We start from the raw sequence: 19,739 nt of genomic DNA, 5'->3' as shown, positions 1-19,739 counted from the left end.
TTCATTATACAGGACTCACGATTTCAATAGCCTCTGGAGTTGTTCCTAGAGTCATGGGCTCCAGGTCCTTCTGCTTGGCCTTGTCAGGGGACTGTAAATGTGCCTCTTGGCTGGCAGCGAGCACTCGGGAAGCTGGGTGTGGTATTTTCATGCCAGAGGACTGCTGGGCTTCAGGGTCTTCAAAACTTGATCTGGAAAAAGATTGTGTACATGTTTTCAGGCTTCACAATTCTGCTTCTGGTAACAGCTGAGCAAGTCCACCTCATCACTTTCATGTGTATGTGTATATATAAAAATATATTTATACACACATTGCTTCAACTCAAATTTACATCGCTATATCTTTTAACACTTTGCAATATCAGAACAATGCACTGGAGATAAAATAAAACCAGTCCCATCAGAAATGTCACATTTCTTCGGTATTTCTCACTTGTCTATTTACCCCTTTCTCACTGTGACCTGCCTCTCTCCCAAAACACAACTCAGTACTAACAAGAACAGATGTCCCTGACAAGCAAATTATTGGAAGTAAACACAACTCCCACATCCTGGTCTTATGAACAAGAGTCCTTGTTCAAAAAATGTATCCAGGGAAAGCCAAGTGAAATACTGCAATTAACAGATTTCTAGATTAATGTGAAAATTACCTGAGTATCTGAGGAAAAAGCTTTAAGTAGGAGGCCACTGTCCACTAAAACAGTTGTCACTGTGACTATTAGAATGTGAAGGAGAAATACATGTCCTTATTCCATCATGAAACTTATGTCTCTTTGCCCTCTGTTCTCTATCATATGTGTACACAGATGGGAATCTATTTTTAAACAAATAACTTGGCAGCACAGAGGCAGAGAGAGGAAGAAGTTCCTGTGTACGTGCTCTGAGGGGAACCCACTCCCCTGACAGGCTCTGCACTGCTCACAGTGACCTACCCTGAGCAGGGGGTGGTGGAGTCAGACAGCCTGATGGGAGGTGATTTCACTGGGCTCTCCTGCTGTGCATCAAACATTAGGTACAAGGACTGCTTCTTCGGGGTGCTGTCATCCTGCTGGCCACAAGGAAAGAGAAACTCATTAAGCAATTCAAGCATTCTCTATTAAAGCTAATTCAGGTCACTGAAGCCTTTAGTGAGCAAATGAGTTGACAGAAAACTAATAATAGAGGGTTGTAATGCTGATACTGAGATGGATCCTCCCAGGAAGAAACCATGAAAGAACAAAACCTAAACAGTTCACTCTTTGCAGTGGCTTTTCTCCCAGTTTGGGGTTAATCAGATTTCTGGTTCTGTGAGGCAGGAAATCTATCAGGCATCCCTTGGCTAAGGATGTTACTAAAATATCCACTGAATATTCTCATTGCTTTAAGCACCACCTGAGTGATTTTTCCTAATGTCCCCAGTGGATATCCCCTCAATGGATCCAGTCAAACTATCAAATCCATAATTAAAAAAAAGGTGAAACAAGTAAATTATAATGTACAGTGCTGCACTCCAGACTTCACATTAATTCTATTTCTCTCCTGATTCCCTCCAGCTCCTCCAAACTTTTACTCCCACTTTCTTAAAGAGTTCAGCAGTTGGTGTAGACAGTTCTGCACTCTGCACTGCTGGAAATATTGATTGGCTTTGAGCCTCCAAAAGAACTGCTGTGATGCTAGCTTAGAAATAAAATCATAAAATGGAACAAGCTTTACAGGATACAGGACAACAAAGCACAGGCAATTTAGCCCAGTTATGCCAATTTCAAGGAACTGGTTTTGCAAATCTGCTGCAGGCATATTATAATTAATTTAAAGGGTGGTGAGGCTGAGGGCATTACCAGGATAGTATATTATGACAAGGGAATGCAAATGAATGGAAATGGAGGTGAGAACTTACAGGCACAGAGGAGCCTATTTTCTCCATATACTCTATTTCGTATGAGTTGCCATATTCCAATTCTGCAATAGAAACAAAAAAAAGAGGTGTTAATACATGTCATGACATGATTTTTTTTCAGAAGTAAATGAGAGCTCTTCTCATTGACAAGGGCCACTCCCACTCTGCTCAATACCTTCCAATGACATATTAAAAATAGATTATACAGAGAGAAAGTAAAGGGTGAGTTAATATTCACTCATTTTCAACAATGAACCTGACACATTTCAGGCAAATCAGCTTGCCAGAAAAGAATTCAGTTTTTTAATTTGCCCCAGGGACCAGAATATTAAGAAGGTTTCAGAGTGATTTCAGACTACAGACAACTTTCCCCTATCATGTTATCACAGAAAACACATTTTTTCAATAAATGGCAATGCTGATGCCAATTTCTTTTAAACAGCTTTTAACAGCTGTTGAGAAAAATTAATTCTTATTTTTTCATGTTTATCACACTCTTAATTCAGAACAACTACTGTGCTATCACTGGAGAAAAAGATATCTAAATTACCTGAATGCTCATGAGCCAGGTGTGAGGCATCAGCCCAGCTTATGGGGCTGTTCTCACATTTTGTTTTCAGAGAAAGAGACTAAGGCAGGAAGATTTACAAAGAACCCTAAGTCTAAAACTTAATAAAAATGCAAATCTTTATTGCTTCTCTGCTTCTAATCTCTCAGTTACACTGGAGGGAATAAGCAGCATTTCTTTCCAGTCCATGGTCACCCAGTAGTTGATACAGAAGCAGAGAGATCTAACACAGGAGAAGAGATCATACCTTCCTGCACTCAAATAAAAGCAAACTTCCTATAATGACAACTTAATTTAAAATTAAAAGCATAATTAATTTGTCCAAATGCTGTAATTTGTTCTGTTTCCACGACTCAATTCAATAAACCACTTGCATAATTTGATTTCCACTATAAATAAATCCTAAGGAAATGCACACTAGCACTTGCATCATTATAAAATCCTGTGCTAAAATCCTTCTAGATTTGGGCAGCTTTTGAAAAGTAGGAGTTGCATTAGGAAGATGATAACCACCATTAAAATTTTGATGTTTAACAACAAACAACCCAGAAGAAAATGTCTAGCCTGATTTGTTGATTCAGAAATTTTTGAGGGTTCAATGTGATCTGACAATGCTTGATTTTTTTTTTTTTTAGTAATAAAAAGCACTGCACAAGGACTGTAATTCCGCAAGCTATGTATTTTGTCAAGCAACCACTGAAGAGGAGGAGCCATAAACCCTCAGTATTGGTTTGGGATAGTCACAATGAAACTTTCAAGTGAAGAAAAAGCTGTAATAGCAGGCTCCTCACATTGAAACTCCTAGCACCCTGTTTTTAATGGTAATAGGAGCCAGGCAAGATGGACAACCTCCTGGTGTCAGATACCAGCAACAGCCTTTCTCATTCACTTCTCTCCCCAGTGAAAGCAAAGCCCAAACTGGAAGGATTAATTCAAACCCCCATGAGGAGCTGAACTGCAGGAGAAAGCCTGAAATCCCAGGAAACAGCAGCAAGTGTTTAGAAACTGCCTCTCAGTATGCCATGTATCCACAGAGAGCCCAGTGAGGTGCATCAGGAGCATTTATGGACAGCTTTATGCTGCAGAGAGAAACCCCTGAGTGTCCGGGCAGCCTGGGGGCAGCAGACGTTCAGGCACTGTCCTCTGCTGGCACAGCCACAGGGATCCTCCACCTGCCTGCAGCACTGCCAGCAGCTCTGCAATCCCAATCCAAACTGACTGCTGGGACAACACACATTTAACTTCACTGCTGACAAAAATGAAAAGGCAGGACACAGATGGAAATAGTCCAAGTAGAAACAAAAGGAATAACGCGGCTGGCTAAGCGCAGTTTGTTTCGTCTCGCTGCTCTCAGGAGTCTCCAGCACAATTCCTCTCCCTCCTCTCCTCTCAGACATCATCTCCCCTCCAAAATCTTAGGCTCTACTTATCTCTATATATTCAAAATCAGAAAAGCCCAGGATATCCCAATAAGCAAGTTAATTATCTTTTATAAACACATATAACAGACTTACTAAGTGATGTCCTCCAACTCCTCCTACAAATAGCTGCAAGATTACATCAGAATTTTCTGCTAATAATTACAGCTTATTTCGAGTCTGTGCAACAGGAAAATGGCAGCAGCTACAGGCAGTGTCTGAGACAGATGAGGGCTGGATGCACTGGCTGGCTCAGGAGCTGGGCTGTATCTGTACAGAAGCAGTGTTAGGTTACAGGGTAACACATGGGTGTCTGGGACAGGTAAAAATATCTACACTGAGAAACGGCCCTCAAATTACACAGAAATTTCTCAAAGCTGCAGGAGCAAGACTGTCAAGGGGAAAAAATATTATTTTTAAGAGATATGAAAAGCAGAAGCATTGTTGATTATAATGAGTGTGTAATCTGAAACCCTGACTGTTCATGTAGCACACATGAGACAACACAATTACCATTTAATTAGGAGCTTTGCTCACTTTCTTCTACCCACTTTGAAAGCTAAAATGATTGTTTCAGAGGGTCTCTCACTATTCTTTTGTTCCATTTTCATCCATATAGTTTCCATTCTCTCAGATTCAGAGGGGCTTCTTTTCTAAAAAGTGTTTCTTTAAGATATTTTTTTTAAATACAGGGAAGTCAATGTCTAAAATTTTTGATTTGACAATGAAGCCAAATGGATTCATCCAGACTGAAATATTTATCTGTTTAGAATCCTCAACAGATTTCCAAAATGCCCAGGGCACACAAGCACATGAGTATCAACAAAATCACTGTGATTGTCAAACTTTTTGACATCAACTTTTTTTGTCAACTTTTTGATCTAAAAGTTTTTAATCAGGCATAAATTTAGACCCTGCTTTAAATGGTATAAAATAGATTAATTGTAGACTGGGACAGGGACTGAAAGGCTGGGGGGAAAAAATGAATTCTAATCAAGAAGAAAAAGCTTAAGCCAAGTTAAACTCTAACATGCTTCCCACCCACAAAGCTGAACATCTGCCTTTGGAGCAGATGTTGCAAAGCAGAATTCCCTCTGGTAGCCCCAAGGAAGGCCACACACAAATTTGCTTCATTCTGTGTCTTCCAAATTTCACAGACCTGGAATGACAGTTCTCTAAACAGAAACTTCTAGCTTTAGCTCCCAGCTGCTCATAGGAAAGTATGGCAGGAAAAACATTTATAGTTGATCTAGTAGGGATTTTTGTCTGGAAATATGAATGGTAACTATCTTAAACAGGGGATATCATGGACACTTTTATGCATGAAGATACTTGGAGCCCAGGAAGCTGGAAGAGGGACGGCATGGTATGGGTATTAATGCAGTACAGAACATTTGAGCATGGGAGCTTTTCCCATGCAGGTTAAGGAACAGGCTCAGGCAGAATCAGTAGTTCAGTGACTCTGCAGCAATATCAGACTCTATTCTCCTGTGAAGGCACTGAGAGAACACACTGCTCCACAGAGAAGAACAAGTAATCACACAAAGGAAGCAAAGCCTTTCTCTGAAGGGCCCTCTCATTTCCTTTTAAGCATCTTTTCTTTCCTGAAAACTCAAGGCTGGACTGTTGGGGTCTTACACTCAGCTCCCCAGAACGGCCCAGAGAGCATTTTTAGGATTCCCTATTAAGAGTGTGCATTCAGCAGTGCACAGACCAAACCAAATCCTTGGCCAAACCAACCCTGCTCTCTCAGCAAACCCCTGGTTGGAGCAGTACCCTCTGTGGGAGAGCTGAACTTGGTCTCGTTGACGAAGGTGGACAGGTCAGAGGGCTGTGGGTAGTCCTGCTTGTCCGTGTTCAGGTCCACAGTCATGCAGGTCCACTTCTGACCCGTCACGGAGGACGCCAGCTTCTCCTCATCCGTGGCGTGCACCACCGTGGAGATGACAGGAGGTGTTTCTGGAGTTGGCAGTGGAGTAGGATCCTGCAGCAAACAAGAGCTGGTTAATTCCATTATCATTCTCTAACACATGGAACAGCTCCATCTCTGAATTCCCTTGCACTGCCAGAGCCATCTCTTTAATTCTGTAATCTCTGCTGCAGTGCTGTATAAAATACTTAATGGGAAATGCTAACTCTACCAGCAGCAAGTTTTCCCAGTATAACTAAGCTCTTTGATGATAAACACTTGCATTGCAAAGCTGCTTTGATAACAGGGAAGAAAGAATATCCAGAGCTGTTAAAATCTGTTAGGCACTTGACACAAGTGGCACACATCACCCATCACTGAAGTCTGACTACCAAAACTGACTTTTCAGGCTTCCCTCATAGGAGCAAACCCTTGTAGGTCCACGAGGCCACGAACCCTTTCCCCTCTCCTCACTTCTACCCTGTCAAGCAGCACAAATAAAAAAGCAGGATGGATAACAGGAAAAGGAGCAGCAGCCTGGAAGGAGCTGTGCCACATAAAAGCAGTCAGGCCTTTGTGGAAGAGCAGCTTTTGTTAACTTCTCTTCCAAGAAAACCACCTGCCAGCAGTTTCCAACATGGAATCAAACTATCCAAGCACGTGCTCCTGGTAGATCAACCCACTTGGTTTATTTCTATTTACCTTCCAGCCCACCAATTTGGTGCATTTAGTTTCTTACTCCTAATCTAAAAATTCCAGGGTGGATAGTGATAGTCTTGTTTTTCAGACAACTGACTGAATATTTACTCATATTCTTGCTCCATCTTAACACAGGGCTTTCCAAAGTACATTAGCTAATACTCTAGCTGGAATTCCCAGAGAAAATACTAGATCTACTATATATTGTGTAAACACTTTTAGAGGACAAAAGGGTAATGCTTTATGGTAATAGCCCAATGTGCTATACTTGGACATATACATATATTCTTTACAAAAATCTCCTCTATTATTGATGTACAAGTCTACAACAAAAATATCTTCTGTTATTAAACATACAATTCCAATTAAATTAATAAAATTTCCCTTTTTTTGCCCCTTCAAGGACAGGAATTACATGCATTAAAATAAGGCAGCACTTTACCTGAGAAGGAGGATCTGACAGTGGGGATCTTTTTGGTGATTTTTTCACCCTAAATGTATCACTGAAAATAAAGTTCAAACTGTTAAAATGGTAACAGCAGCAAGAATCAGGTCATTTCACACTTAGCAAGAGACAGTCACAGACAATGCAACCTCTGCAAGCCCTTCTGCATTAAAATCCCATCCATTAGGAAGCAGCACCACAGAGAAACATGCCATGGGTACATATTTTTGTCATGCACTTGGAACAGGCCTCGATCCCTCCAAAGCTGAGAACAACAGGATTGCCATATTTTTCATGCTAGCTCCTGACACATTCACAGAACAGAGTGCAATTCAAATTCAGCTGCATTTCAAATCCCTGCTCCACCACAGGCACCCTCCAGGGCCCTGTGGAAATGATTCAGCTTCTGTCTGCTTCAGTTTCACATCCCAAAATTAGGTCTAACCCACACCTTTACCTGAGAATTAAAACTGTGATAAATTTAGGCTCCAATGACCCCAAAAACCAGGAAGAAAAAACCTGGTTTGCTTTAGATGAGCTATATAAAACCATCTGAGGCAGATGCTGTTGCCCAGATGCCAGAATGAGCTGTGTCATTACAAATGGGCACAACAGACCTTTTTAAAAACAAATACAACAGGAAATATGGCAATTCTGCTTCCAGTTCCCCTGACACCTCACAGTGCAGACTGGGAGCACAGACACTGTAGCCCTCCAAAATCCCACAGGTTTCAATTAAGCAAAAGGAATGAAAACAAACATTATGTCATGATGGTGTGTAATTATGAATGTTGCCTTTATTCACTATTGGCTAAAAACTGGCTTAAGTTTCTAATCAGGAATAGACTAATTATCTGTCTCTTCTCTTGATGTACATTGCCAGAGTTATTCAATCCATTGATGTTACCAGCTACAAAAGGGAGAAAAACACCCTGGCCAACTCACTGATGAAGACTTTATGTTTGAACAGAGATGCAGTGGCAAAAATTACTGCCCACCAGCTCATCCCTGATCAATGATGGCAAGGTTGACACCAGAAAATTCTAATGGTGGGTTTCCATTGGCAGAGGGTAAATCAATACTACATCTAGAGGGGAAAATAAATTGGGCAGCTGAATATTGGTGTGTTCAATGTCATTAATTATCCAGTTATGATGACAGAATTAATTAGGATAACTTTTTCCTTCAAGAAAGACAAGCATTTTATGCAGTATTTACAAAGAATTGATTGTAGAATGTTGTTTAGTGGTAGAAATAAAACTGCCATATTTTATGACAGCTCAATGATACAAAATTTCTATAGTTTTTAAATGAGGATCTTCTTTGATAGGCAACAGATAATGAGGCAAACTCAATCACAGTCAGGCATCTTACTTAAAATAGCTTTCATATGTGCAAGTGAATAAAAGCTTCATGCTGAATAATAACTGATCATGCTGCAAAATAAATAAGTAAAATTAAAAAGCCCATAAATCAAAGAGGAAATTTGAATTGTTAGCTTAGAATTACTTACAACAGAGAACATACAGACATCACATCTTCTACCATCCTAAGACAAATAAGACAAAGAAAAGAGAGACAGACAGAAGGAACTGACAAAAAAGATTAACCTACAAATACTCTGTTAATGTTAATGTGTTAAGGCAATCTGATCATGCAGATTTCTACCTGTATAATCTTAACCCCTACTTTTTATTGTGAAATACACAAGGAAAAAAAAAATTCATCAAGTCCTTCAATGTTTTCTAGTTCAATGTTATACTTTTAAAACGCTTTCATCTTACAAAACACATTTTTCAAAGCTGACACCTTCAACTTAATTTCCTTTCAACACACTAACTGTCCTTGCCTTCCCTGATGGAGGCTACCCGATTGCTTTTCAGAACACAGCATTTGTTATTATATGAGATGCAAAACTGTTCCTGAATGGCAGCTAAGCTTAAGGAGAGGGCACAGTTATTCCAGATTTTGTCATGTTTGCTGATGTGTTGTGACAGCACAGAAAAAGCTACTTGACCATTTCAAACCATTTACCCAGGTCAGGATACAAAATGACATTTCTTTCAGTCTCAGCTGGTTTGGTTCTCTCCAAAACCTAACCTGGTGTTCTAACAGAGCAAACTGGTTTCCCCCAAAGCAGAACCAAACCTTGCCAAACAGCTTAAACTAAGAGAAGTTTTCATCTACTTGTAAGCTTGGCAGCTTCTGCTGATCTCTCCTCACGTGCAATGCTCATGACAGCTGGCACCTTCCATTTCAAACAGCCTCCAGCCATCCAAGGCCTTCCAGAGCAAAGCCTGCACAAGCAGGATCTCTACAAACCACTTATTTTTACTCATCACTGTGAGCTGGCTCGGGGAGGCATCAGCTGCTCTTTGCTCAGCATCACCTGAGCAGTGTGATTGTCTCCAAGCAGCTCAGCACTGGGGGAGATGAGCAGAGAATGATTTGTGTCGAGCTCACATCTCTTGTAAAAACCTCATCTTTTCACAATGCTTAGATTCTTGCAGTTTCATTCAAGAACAAAAATGGCTTATTTTTATTGATTTAACACACATTAGACTGAGCACATGGCTCATATTCAAAGTAGTACAAGCTCAGCATTGGTGTAAACTCATACCTGGCTTCTTCCCCTCTCATCTAGAAATCACTGCCTTTCCACATGAGGAACTCATTTTCAAACTGGTTCATAGGGTTTGATTTCTGTACCCCTCAACAGGGCTAACAAAACCTCCTGCCACTGGCATCCCCTCTCAAGCCTTAAGGTAATTTTCTTCTAGAAAGCACCACAGCTGCAGGCTGCAATGGGTTATTAATATGCAGAGTCTCATCTTTGTGAAAAAAAGCACCACTTGCAAAAGTAGGTTATGGGGCTGCAGCGAGCAACAGACAACACAACGCAGTGAAAGCAGTGCCAAGCACGGGCTGGGAATTCCTGCAGCCCTCCTGACCCCAGAGCTTGTGAGCCCTGAGCTGGGGGAGCTTCACCTCCCCACCGTGATAAACACCAGCACTGAACTTTGTGATTCCAAGTCAGGGTTTTCCTGTGATGGACTTTTTCAAGGACAAATGTGGCTTAGCAAACTCTCTGTAAACTCATTTCTCCCCTAAATTAGTAACTTTGGGATTCTTTCTGATATTCAAAGCAGATGGGAGAACCCAAGAGGCCACTCTGGGGGTCTGGCAACTGCAGCTACTGGAAGAAACAAGGAGACTCTGCCTGACTGCAGAAACTTAAAGATCTGCTGATATTAAAATTTCCCTCTGCACTTCTCCAGTAAGATTCAAATTGTTCCTGTCTTACTGTCTGACTTTTAAATCTTCTTGGTTTGGACCAAATCAGTTTGGACTGCAGGCTTGGAAAAATGTGTCATTTACCACTAAGTTTCAGGTAAACCTCAAAAAGTAGCAACACCAGAAAAAATAGGCTTCTCTCCCAAAGAAAACAACTCAACAACACAGTGGTCTAAACTATCCATAAGTCAGAAACGCCCCTAGAAGTAAAATAAAGACACAAGCTTCCTCAAATCTGACAAAGGACTTGAATTAGAAGCTTAGAAGGCAGAGGCTATTCAGAAAAATCTGAATAATCTCACCCTGTAGAGAAAAATCTGAATAATCTCCATCTCACCCTGTACCCTGTATCAGCTTTTATATTGCTTTACATTAACCATGCTATCTTCCTATCTTAAATTGGCATTTAAAAAATTTGCTCCCATTTTTGTTAGTCAGCTGGAACATTTAAACCATAAAGGAACATGAATTGAGATACTTTCTTACTGATATACACACAGGAGATCAATTTCAGATACATGGGACACAAACTTAGTGGCCATTAACTCAACCATATCTGAACAGATAAAGCAACATGCAAATCAGCAACTAGCCATAGAGGTTTTTAACCAAATATCTAACAGCAACATAGAAAATTTATCCTGGAATTTGTCACCCATGTCTAAAAGCTGGATATTTCCCTAACATATAGAAGTTTTGGATATTTTAAACTTTATGCATAATTGTAAGCTTTTTCATAAAAAGGGGTTTTCTTACATTTCTTAGTCATGTGTATATATTAAAAAAATGAATTTCAATGCTGCTTTCTTCTGTTCCAGGTTTTTTTCTTTTAAATATCATAAATCACAGGATGAAACCATCTTCCTGCTGATTGCAATACGGGATTTGTCACTGCCTTTCACTGTCACTATTTCACATCCCACGCTCAAAAACAATGATTCATTAAATAGTTGTGCTGGTGTAATTACTTTGATTATCTTAAACAGCATCAACTTCCCAGAAGGAGGTCACAGAAAATTGGGTACATAACTGATAAAATTACAATTTAACCAGGTTCAGAACTATGCTGAGCCCAAAGACTTGAAAAATGCAGTTGCCTAATGTGGCTTGGTAGTTCTGGAAATATCAAATTATTGAGGAAACAGGCTGAGAGCGGGAACAGCCTTCCAGTGTGACTCCAGGTGTGGTCACCAACACCCAACATCACCTCCCTCTCTCTGTGCAGCTATAAATCCTGTGTTACTTTGCTAAGGGATGTGCTGCTTCTATCCTAGAAACGTCTCTGCCCTTTAACTTACGTTTTTAGTGGTGTCTTCTTCTTCTTGGCAGGTTTGTTCAGGCTGTCTCCTTCCGTTCCGTTCGTTTCGTTGGCACTGGCTGGTATCTCAAAGGAAGCTGGAGATTTGGAAGGCGAGCTGGCTAGCTTAGAAGAAGACTTGAAAGGGTCAATGGAGTCCTCACACATGTCCGGCTCGAAGCTGTACGTTTGTTGAGGCAGTTTGGGCGATTCCTGCATTTTTGTACTGGATGAGAAGGGGTTAAAATTGGGATCGTCCCACTTGTCGATATCAAAAGTGTAAGAGCCTTTTGTGATGGGGATTTCGTTTGGATCAGTGGGCGACTTGGTCGGGGTGGTTGGAGCATTGTCAAGCTTCTCCACTGCTTTTTTAGTCTTTGGCCTCCGTAGCGGCATTTTAGCACCAGGCTTTTTCCCTGCTTTTTTGGGAGGAGGAGCGCTCTCCTGCTGGTCTTCACTCCCCCCTTTCTCCTCAGAATAATCAAACTCCAGCCTCACCGCTTTGACGGGAGGGTCCTCCTGTCCCCCGGTGTCCGGCGGAGTCACCTCCAGAGCCTCGGGGGCCGTGGTGAGAGGTAGCGTTTTCCTGCTGGCAGGGGGAGAGTTCTGCACTTTGCTGCCTCCGGAGCTAAATGCACTAATCCCTTCGAAACGGTCCGGATCCGAAGGTTCGGATCCTTCAGGCACAGGCGGGGCCTCCTCTTTCTCAGCAGAGATTTTGGAAGGTTCAGTACATTCGGGCTTTGCTGAGTCAGCCTTTACCTCAGGTGCTTTGTCCTCACAAGCTGCTTGGCCGAGCTCAGGCGGTTCTTGTGGGGTTTCCTTCACCAGTGGAGCATCCAGAGGTTTTTTGGCCGACTGCTTCTTTTTTAAGGAAGCTGGTCTGGGTTTTTTCGTTCTCTTGAGGGTACTGGAAGCGCTGCTGGAACCAGTACCGTACGCATCTGCTGATGGTGCTAATGTCTCACTGTTGCCAAGGTAAGATGCTCCATCAAAATCACTGGCCTGCAGGCTGAGAGACCGAGACAACGTGGATTTGGAAACTGGGACCGAATCCGTGGATTTTCTCCGGACATTTGCTTTGGGGTCACGATTCTTGGGCTCTGCAGAGCTCGGTCCTAAGGCATGGAGAGAATCGACCAGCTCAATGTTATCAAAGTCCAAGTTGTAGGTTCCACTGCTGGCTATGGGCTTGTCCTCGTCGAAGACAGTGGAGAAAGAATGGCAAGGGGGATGGAAGGGGCTCTCCTGAACTGGCTCACTGTGTGACACATCGGTTACGGGTTCAGCTTCTGAACACAGTCCTGAGGGAGCAAACGGAAAAGTCAGCGCACTCGTTTTTAGAACTGGGCTTTAGAAGGTTTTATTATAATCTAATGTCACTGCAAGTAAAAGAAAAAGGCATTAAAATCATACAAATTGACCAAGCAAACCAAAGTGACTTTTGCAAAAGTCACAGATCTGTTCTCCCCAGAGCAGGATTCAAGGCAAGTTTCACAAAAAGACAAAATATGTATTTGCAATAGCCTCTAAAGCACCTCTTCTAAACTATCACTTATATTGCAAATACCAGAAATATTGCAAATACACGAAATATTGCAAATACCAGAAAAACTTCACATAAAGCACTTTTTTACTCCCATTTCCTACTACTATGGAGAGTTCACACAATTGTGTCATAGCTCTTATGAAGTAAATCTTCTGTAAATTGACTGGTGTTTCAGTAACTACATGTTGACCTTAAGTTTTATTTCCCATGTGCTATTTTTACCACTTTACCCAGAGGAAAATGGCTTCCTCTCCACAACCCATCAATGCTGCTTCTCTATCTGCCCCAAGCAGTCAATAATAACAAGTTTATAATAGGACATCAATAATTGAGATCTTAATATGAAATAAATTATGATAAAGGTAAAAAAAAAAAAAAGGCCATTTAGAGAAAGAACTCCACAAACATTTTCAGTTGAAAAATCTTCCTTTAAAAAGCTAGAAGCTCCCTACTGATTATTTAAACCAGGTTTTTCCAAGTGTAGTTCTAACTTGCTGATGAGAAGAAAATTTTCTAGAGAGATTTATGTTAAAACTCTTAATCCAAGCAGCTTTCCACTGCAATTAAAGGTTTTTGTATTGAATAGAATTCTAAAAATTACTTACAGACGTTTCTTCACTTGGGATATAACAACTATTGGACAAAGTAGAAAAAGAATGAGTAACAAAAAATCAGAAAATAGAGAGGTAGAAAAGCATGAAGGTGATGGTCCTTGCTACCTTCCAGCTCATTAAGTTGATTATGCAAATGTTTTACAAATCCTGCATATGGTTTGCTCCTGCTGTGACTGTACTACTCCGACCTGAATGTACCACGGCCACCTCTGTCCCTGTGTGTCCCTGTGGGGTATCCCAGAGCTGGGACAGCTCTCTCCAGCTCCCAGTTCAGGCTGGGCTCTCACAGAGGAGCAAAATGCCCCTGTGTTTCCTGTTGAAACAACACAGCCTTCTTCACATTGTCATCTTCTTTTAATTATGCAATTATACAGAAAAATAGTCAAACAAAAATGAATGTTTTGCTCAGCCCTGAACGATTTCAGAGACATTTCTGCTCATCCTTTTCATTCCAATCCTGACATGTTTTGCAGAATAACTCTTGTTTTGCCCTGCTACATTCATTAACACTGTTCATAAAAGCAATACAGACAATCAATTATTATTTTAGTGAGAAGCTATGAATGGATTGAGAAAAGGGAAAAAAATTTTCCTTTGTTTCAGAAGAAATTGTGTGTCTGCACAGAGACTGCAAGGATTATTATTTATGGGTGTAGAGCACAGAAAAGGATTTAGGGGAATTGGACACATTTCCCAAAGTGGCACCATGTACTTGCAGAGACTGTCAAAGGGATGACAGCTGTGCAGTTTCTCTTTTAAGACTGTGTAAGTTCACTAGGATACATCAATTAAAATAATATTCTAATGTGCTTTTTCTGCTAAATGAATGCTAATAGTGTGGCAGTACTTCAGAACAGTTTATTTTTCTCCTTAATCCCCACTGGTTTGGGCTTGGTTTCAGCCTGGCTGAGAGGTCATTAATTAGGCTGGTGCTCACTTCACTCACATCACTTGGTGACACTGATGGGACTCCTGCTAAAGGGCACTCAGAGAGTGACACAGACCTCCAGCATTAGCCTAATCTGTCCCCTTCACCCTGGAAGGAGAATGGAAGGCACTTCAGGGGAATACATCACAATAAACACTGGGATGCCAGTGGAGTACAAATATAGGTCAGCATGAAATCAAAGTGGGATCTAACAAGGAATCATCTGCAGTTATGCACTGTTTTCATTCCAGACTACCTCAAAGCCCTCAACAGCATCGAGGCTCTTGTTCAAAGCAGTTATAAGCATGCATTAAAACAAAGTAAAATAAAATAAAATAAACCATTGCCCTGCAGGACTTGGACTGTAAACAAGAGGCTGAGGTTTGGGATGCACCACGCAAAGGGAGCGAGCAAGGCTTTGCAGCTACTCCCCACAAAGCAGCATTGCAATTCTGTGTGCTCCACACAGTGCAAGGCTTTAATCTTCTTTAACTGCTTATTTCACGACTTCCTCCTCATCAAATCCTTTCTAATCAAGAGTACAGATTTCTGCAGAGTGCTGCTCGATATTTTTATTGTTTCTTTATGAAACAAGATGTGAAACTGTCTCAGCAAACACGGCTCTTGGCAGAAGAGAAATGCTGCTGTCAGCCTCTTCTGGCTTTACGACAGGACTGGCTCACTCCTGGTAGCAGCAGAATTGCTGGAGCAGGAGGTGTAAATGGTACTCAAGGAGTTATTACTACACAGAGCCATGAAGACCAAACGTTCCTGACATTAACAGCCTATTCAGAGAGCAGCGACATTTGTCCTTTTACAGCACAAAATTAAGCCACTCAGTATCACTACAGTATTCTATTAAAATGCAGTTTGATCACAAAGGAACATACTACAACACCAGCTATGGGGTTTAAGGCAGGATTTACTTGCCCTAGAGAGAGAGACCAGCACAACATTTTAAATCAGGTTTATGCCTTTTGTTGGCACTGAGTCACCCACAATTTATGCTGGTAATAGCTACCCACAAGAAGATATTAAGTTTTATAAAGCACTCCAAGAAATAGCTGAGGAACTTACACTGCAATAAAAAGACAGGCAAGCTCCTCAAACCCCCAGTTTCATTAATTAAAAGACAAGGTCCAAGTTCTGCTCCTTCCACTGGGAAATTCCTCTGATTTCAGCCAAATTTTGACTGGATCAACTATGAAAAAAATCCCAAACCCAAACTCAACAACATAAAACTCAGACTTCTTCTATCCAGGTGATGAGACATAAATATTAGAGTTATGTGGCATATTTAACACTTGGTATTTTCACCTGGCACCTGCTAAGGAAGAACCAGAAGTTTCTAGAAAATCACTGAATCACAGAATATCCTGAATTGCAAGGAACATGCAAAGATCACTAAAGCCCAACTCCTGGCTCCGCACAGGACAGACACAATAATACCACTCTGTGCTTGAGAACATGAATAAAATATTGTAAGAATGTGTGCATTAATAAACAAAACAAATTTCTGTTGCTTTTTTCCAGAAGTAGACAAGGCAAGGGGATACTTTGCTGAAGCATCACTTAAGCAGAGGGAACCTCAATAAACTGGAAATAGGCCTTAACACTGCTGAGCTGGTAACAAATGAAACACTCTTCTGACAGGTTTAGCAATAACATTTAAACAGATGTAATAAGAAAATATAGAAGAAATTGAGTATCAGTTCTGTCTTCTAGAGAAAAAGCAAACAAAGGCAAACCTCTGGAAAGTGCATACAACATGCACCCAGTTACTGTGTAATAAGGAAAAAAATGCCAAAAGCATATAGGAATTGGAATTGCCTTACACTAGAAATTTTGAAACACGGTTAATTTCAAGTTTCTTCTTGTTATGGAAACCCTTTGATGTCAGAAAATCAATTAGTAACACTTTTTTTAAAGTTCTGTAAAAATACTTTTGTCATTTGTTCTAAGATTCATTCTAACATTTTATCTAAAAGTTTTCAAATTTTCTATATCAGGCTTCAAGAGGAATAACACTGAAGAAGAATGCTGTCCACACCAAAAATTTGGTTTGTTTTTGTCTGGACTATAATGTCTCTGTTGGAAAGCCTGACCTCGAATTTCCCTGGCACCAAAAGGACTCAAATATAGGTGCCCCATATCCTGATTGTTGGGCTGTAATGCAGACAGGGGACTCCAGCTTCACTTTCCCCTGTGAATACAATCTGAATTCAGTCATCATCTGGGGAAGGCAGTAAGGATGACAGAAAGCTCCTAAGCAGGAATTCCTGGCCAAAACCAGAGTATTTGGGAGAATGGGCTTGGGGGATATTCTGGTGCTCAGATGGATGAAACAAGGGACAAGAGGACACTGCTATGGGAAGCTGAGGAGACAAGTAACAATAATTTAAACTAATGACAATAATAACTGCAATCTCAAATGCTCCAATTTGCTTTGAGATGATAACTCATGTTTCCCAGAATTATTTAGGGGAGGAATGGAAGGGCTCATTGGTGGCACTTCCTGGGGCTCAGGGGTAGTTTCCATACTTGCTCTGCTGCTCCTCTTCCCCTCCAGACTTGCCCTCAGGCTGACTCCCCTCCTCTGCTCTGTGCTGATGGACCAGAGCCATGCAGCAGGTTTTACCCCACCAGGAGCTGGCACAAACCCAGCACGAGTCCAGCTCAGTTCACTTTCATCATATTTACTGAGACACCACTGAAGTCAACCTAATTAAAAACTCTCCTCTTGCCTTTCCAGCAGTGGGGTCCAGCTGCTGTGCTAATGATATCATGCAACACAACTGCAGCCATCTGCATAAGTAATTATTGTCAGCTAGAGATGAAAGAATCCTATAAACACTTACTGTGCTCCCTCCTTCCACCCAAACACGCTCTGTCACCCATCCCATGTGAAGACAAAGCCATGTGGCTGCTGAACCAGGAGCCCAGCAGGACGCTGCTGCCTCTCCCTGTGCCAGGCTCTCCAGCTGCCCATATTCCTCACTTCTTCTCTAGTGAAACCTGTTTTTTCAGCTGTATGGTGCCATCTAGGAACTCTGCTTCAACGCCTCTGAGCCCTGAGGAAAGGATTCATTCTCTTTGTGTGCCGACACATGCATAAATTATGAAATAAATAAACTACAAGACACTCAAGCAGTTTATAAAGTACAAAATGTTTAACTTTTCTCATTTCTAAACACCTAAACTATAGCCTTACTATTATTTATTTCTTCTAAAGATTTCCAAAACAAATGAGCGCTTTGTGTTGCCCTCCTACATTTGGATTTTTTCTGCATTACGCATCTTATTCCCCTCCAATAAATTCCCCTGTTGTATAACTGTGTTGTGCATCATTTTGGATCACTGAACAGATCTCTGTCACTTAGCTGTAACTTGCTTCCCATGGACAATCTGATTTGCAAATGAAGTGGTTTCCCCTCTGCCATCCAATGGCCTTCAATAAAGTTCACACTGGCTGTGAATAGCTATATTTAGTTTCCCATTTTTCTTCAGAAAGATCTGAAAAAGAAGGAGGGGGGAACTGGGATGGAAGGAGACAAGAATCACATGTGCCAGGGGAGCACATGTGTAACCAAGGGCTTGAAGATAATCTACTGCAGTAATTTAAAGCACACTCCAAACCTGTTCAGCATGTGTGTTCTTTTGCTCTCTGAGCACTTACTTTGTAATCATTGGATTGCCAAAGATTTAAAAAAAGTAAAAAATATGCAGAATTAGTAACTTTTGCTACAGTGATAAGGGAACTCTAACAGCAGAAAGGTTAAAGCATACAGGTGCCTCAGTATTTACTTTTTATTTTGTGAAATCTGTTTGTAGAAAATCCTTGAAGCTTCTTAAAAACCTATCATAAATCAAAATCCTGAACAGCATTTCTTGAGTAACTCCCAGAAATGTTGTCGGTGGCTTGAGACCTTTGGTGGGATGCTACAACTCTCTCCAAACACAATACAAGTGAACTTTAGAATGCTGGGAGAAATATTATCTGCATACAATTTAGCCAGGTGATCAAGATGACTTGGCTTTGCAATGAAAAAAGACAGCATAATGGGGAATTCAGTCTCAAGCTGTTGAGCTGTCATCTGACAGCCCAAACAAAGCTATTTTGGGCTAATAGCATGCTTTCTACTCCCTCATATTCCATTACTCAATCTGGAGAACAAAGAACACTTTTTGGGGGAAAGAATTTCTTTGGGTTTTAAACGCAATTCTCCCTTTTTAAAGATTTTATTTTACCATTATGTACCAATTTTCACATATGTATACCATACATACATAGCCCTGTGCTCCTCCTATAAAATCAGTGTTTCTGTTCCAAAGGGCTTTTTGACCACCTCCTATTTCAGTAACACATTTGAAAATTGCATTTTTTAAATTGTCATAGTTAACAGTGCTCACACAGGTACCTGCATCTGCAACTTACATCTCCTTTTTTCTACTCATTTGACTCTGTAAAGATCCTAGAAAAAGAAGCTTGGTTCAAAAGTTTTTTTCTATAGAGCTCCTCTTTTCTTTAGTATTTTTCAAATGTTATGTACAGATTCTCCATTACTGTACTCCAGAAGGCAACAGGAGTTTTTCCTCTCTGCATGGGTAATTAACTAATATCCCAGAAGCAAATTTATTAGCATTAATTCCTTGCCAGTGCTTAGAGAAACAGCTCCCTGCATATTCACCTCCCCCGGTAACATGTCCACTCATTACCTGTATCTTCCACGGGCAGCTGAGGTTTTATTTCTTGCTCTGCTACGTCTGCAACAACTGCTGCTGCTGCTGCTGCTTCAGGGGGAGGCTGTGGAGGCGAAGGTGGTGCCTTGACAGGTGTAGTGGACTCTGGGGTCTCAAATGCTTCTTCAGAGTCAGAGCTCCTGGGGAAAACCAAAGCAGAGACTGGTGAGCACAGTGAGGATTCACATTTGCAGGTCAGGCTTGGCAGCACTGGTGGCACAGACCTCAGCTCTCAGGCTGCCTCTGCCTTTCCCAAAGGAGATGTGACATTCCACTGTGGCTTCCAGAGCAGGATGTCATGGCTGTGGTTTTCTCCCTAGACAAGAATTTATGTCATTTGTGTTACAGAAGTGAACATACACTTGGAAGTGAATCCATCCTGCAAAGCCTGCTTTGCAGTGT

The 19,739-nt window shown here is 41.1% G+C and overlaps 1 protein-coding gene across 18 annotated transcripts in view; it reads right to left on the bottom strand.

Moving 5' to 3' along the window:
• The window catches only part of TACC2 (transforming acidic coiled-coil containing protein 2), a 127,258-nt gene that overhangs the window by 19,491 nt on the left and 88,028 nt on the right, over window positions 1-19,739 (bottom strand). For 6 of the 18 annotated variants that reach the window (XM_072931318.1, XM_072931317.1, XM_072931328.1 and 3 more), the window contains 8 exons: window positions 19,314-19,477; window positions 11,508-12,810; window positions 8,429-8,464; window positions 6,913-6,973; window positions 5,639-5,846; window positions 1,877-1,938; window positions 933-1,048; window positions 11-191 (listed from right to left, as the gene is read on the bottom strand). In XM_072931318.1, the coding sequence (XP_072787419.1) occupies window positions 11-191; window positions 933-1,048; window positions 1,877-1,938; window positions 5,639-5,846; window positions 6,913-6,973; window positions 8,429-8,464; window positions 11,508-12,810; window positions 19,314-19,477 (2,131 nt within the window). The remainder of the gene's footprint in view (window positions 1-10; window positions 192-932; window positions 1,049-1,876; window positions 1,939-5,638; window positions 5,847-6,912; window positions 6,974-8,428; window positions 8,465-11,507; window positions 12,811-19,313; window positions 19,478-19,739) is intronic. The other 12 variants (XM_072931321.1, XM_072931326.1, XM_072931329.1 and 9 more) reach the window with 7 other exon arrangements.

This window comes from Taeniopygia guttata, chromosome 6, assembly GCF_048771995.1.
Source record: "Taeniopygia guttata chromosome 6, bTaeGut7.mat, whole genome shotgun sequence".
Taxonomy (NCBI): domain Eukaryota; kingdom Metazoa; phylum Chordata; class Aves; order Passeriformes; family Estrildidae; genus Taeniopygia; species Taeniopygia guttata.
Note: the sequence above shows the minus strand (reverse complement) of the source record. Positions and strands in the feature narration are given on the sequence as shown.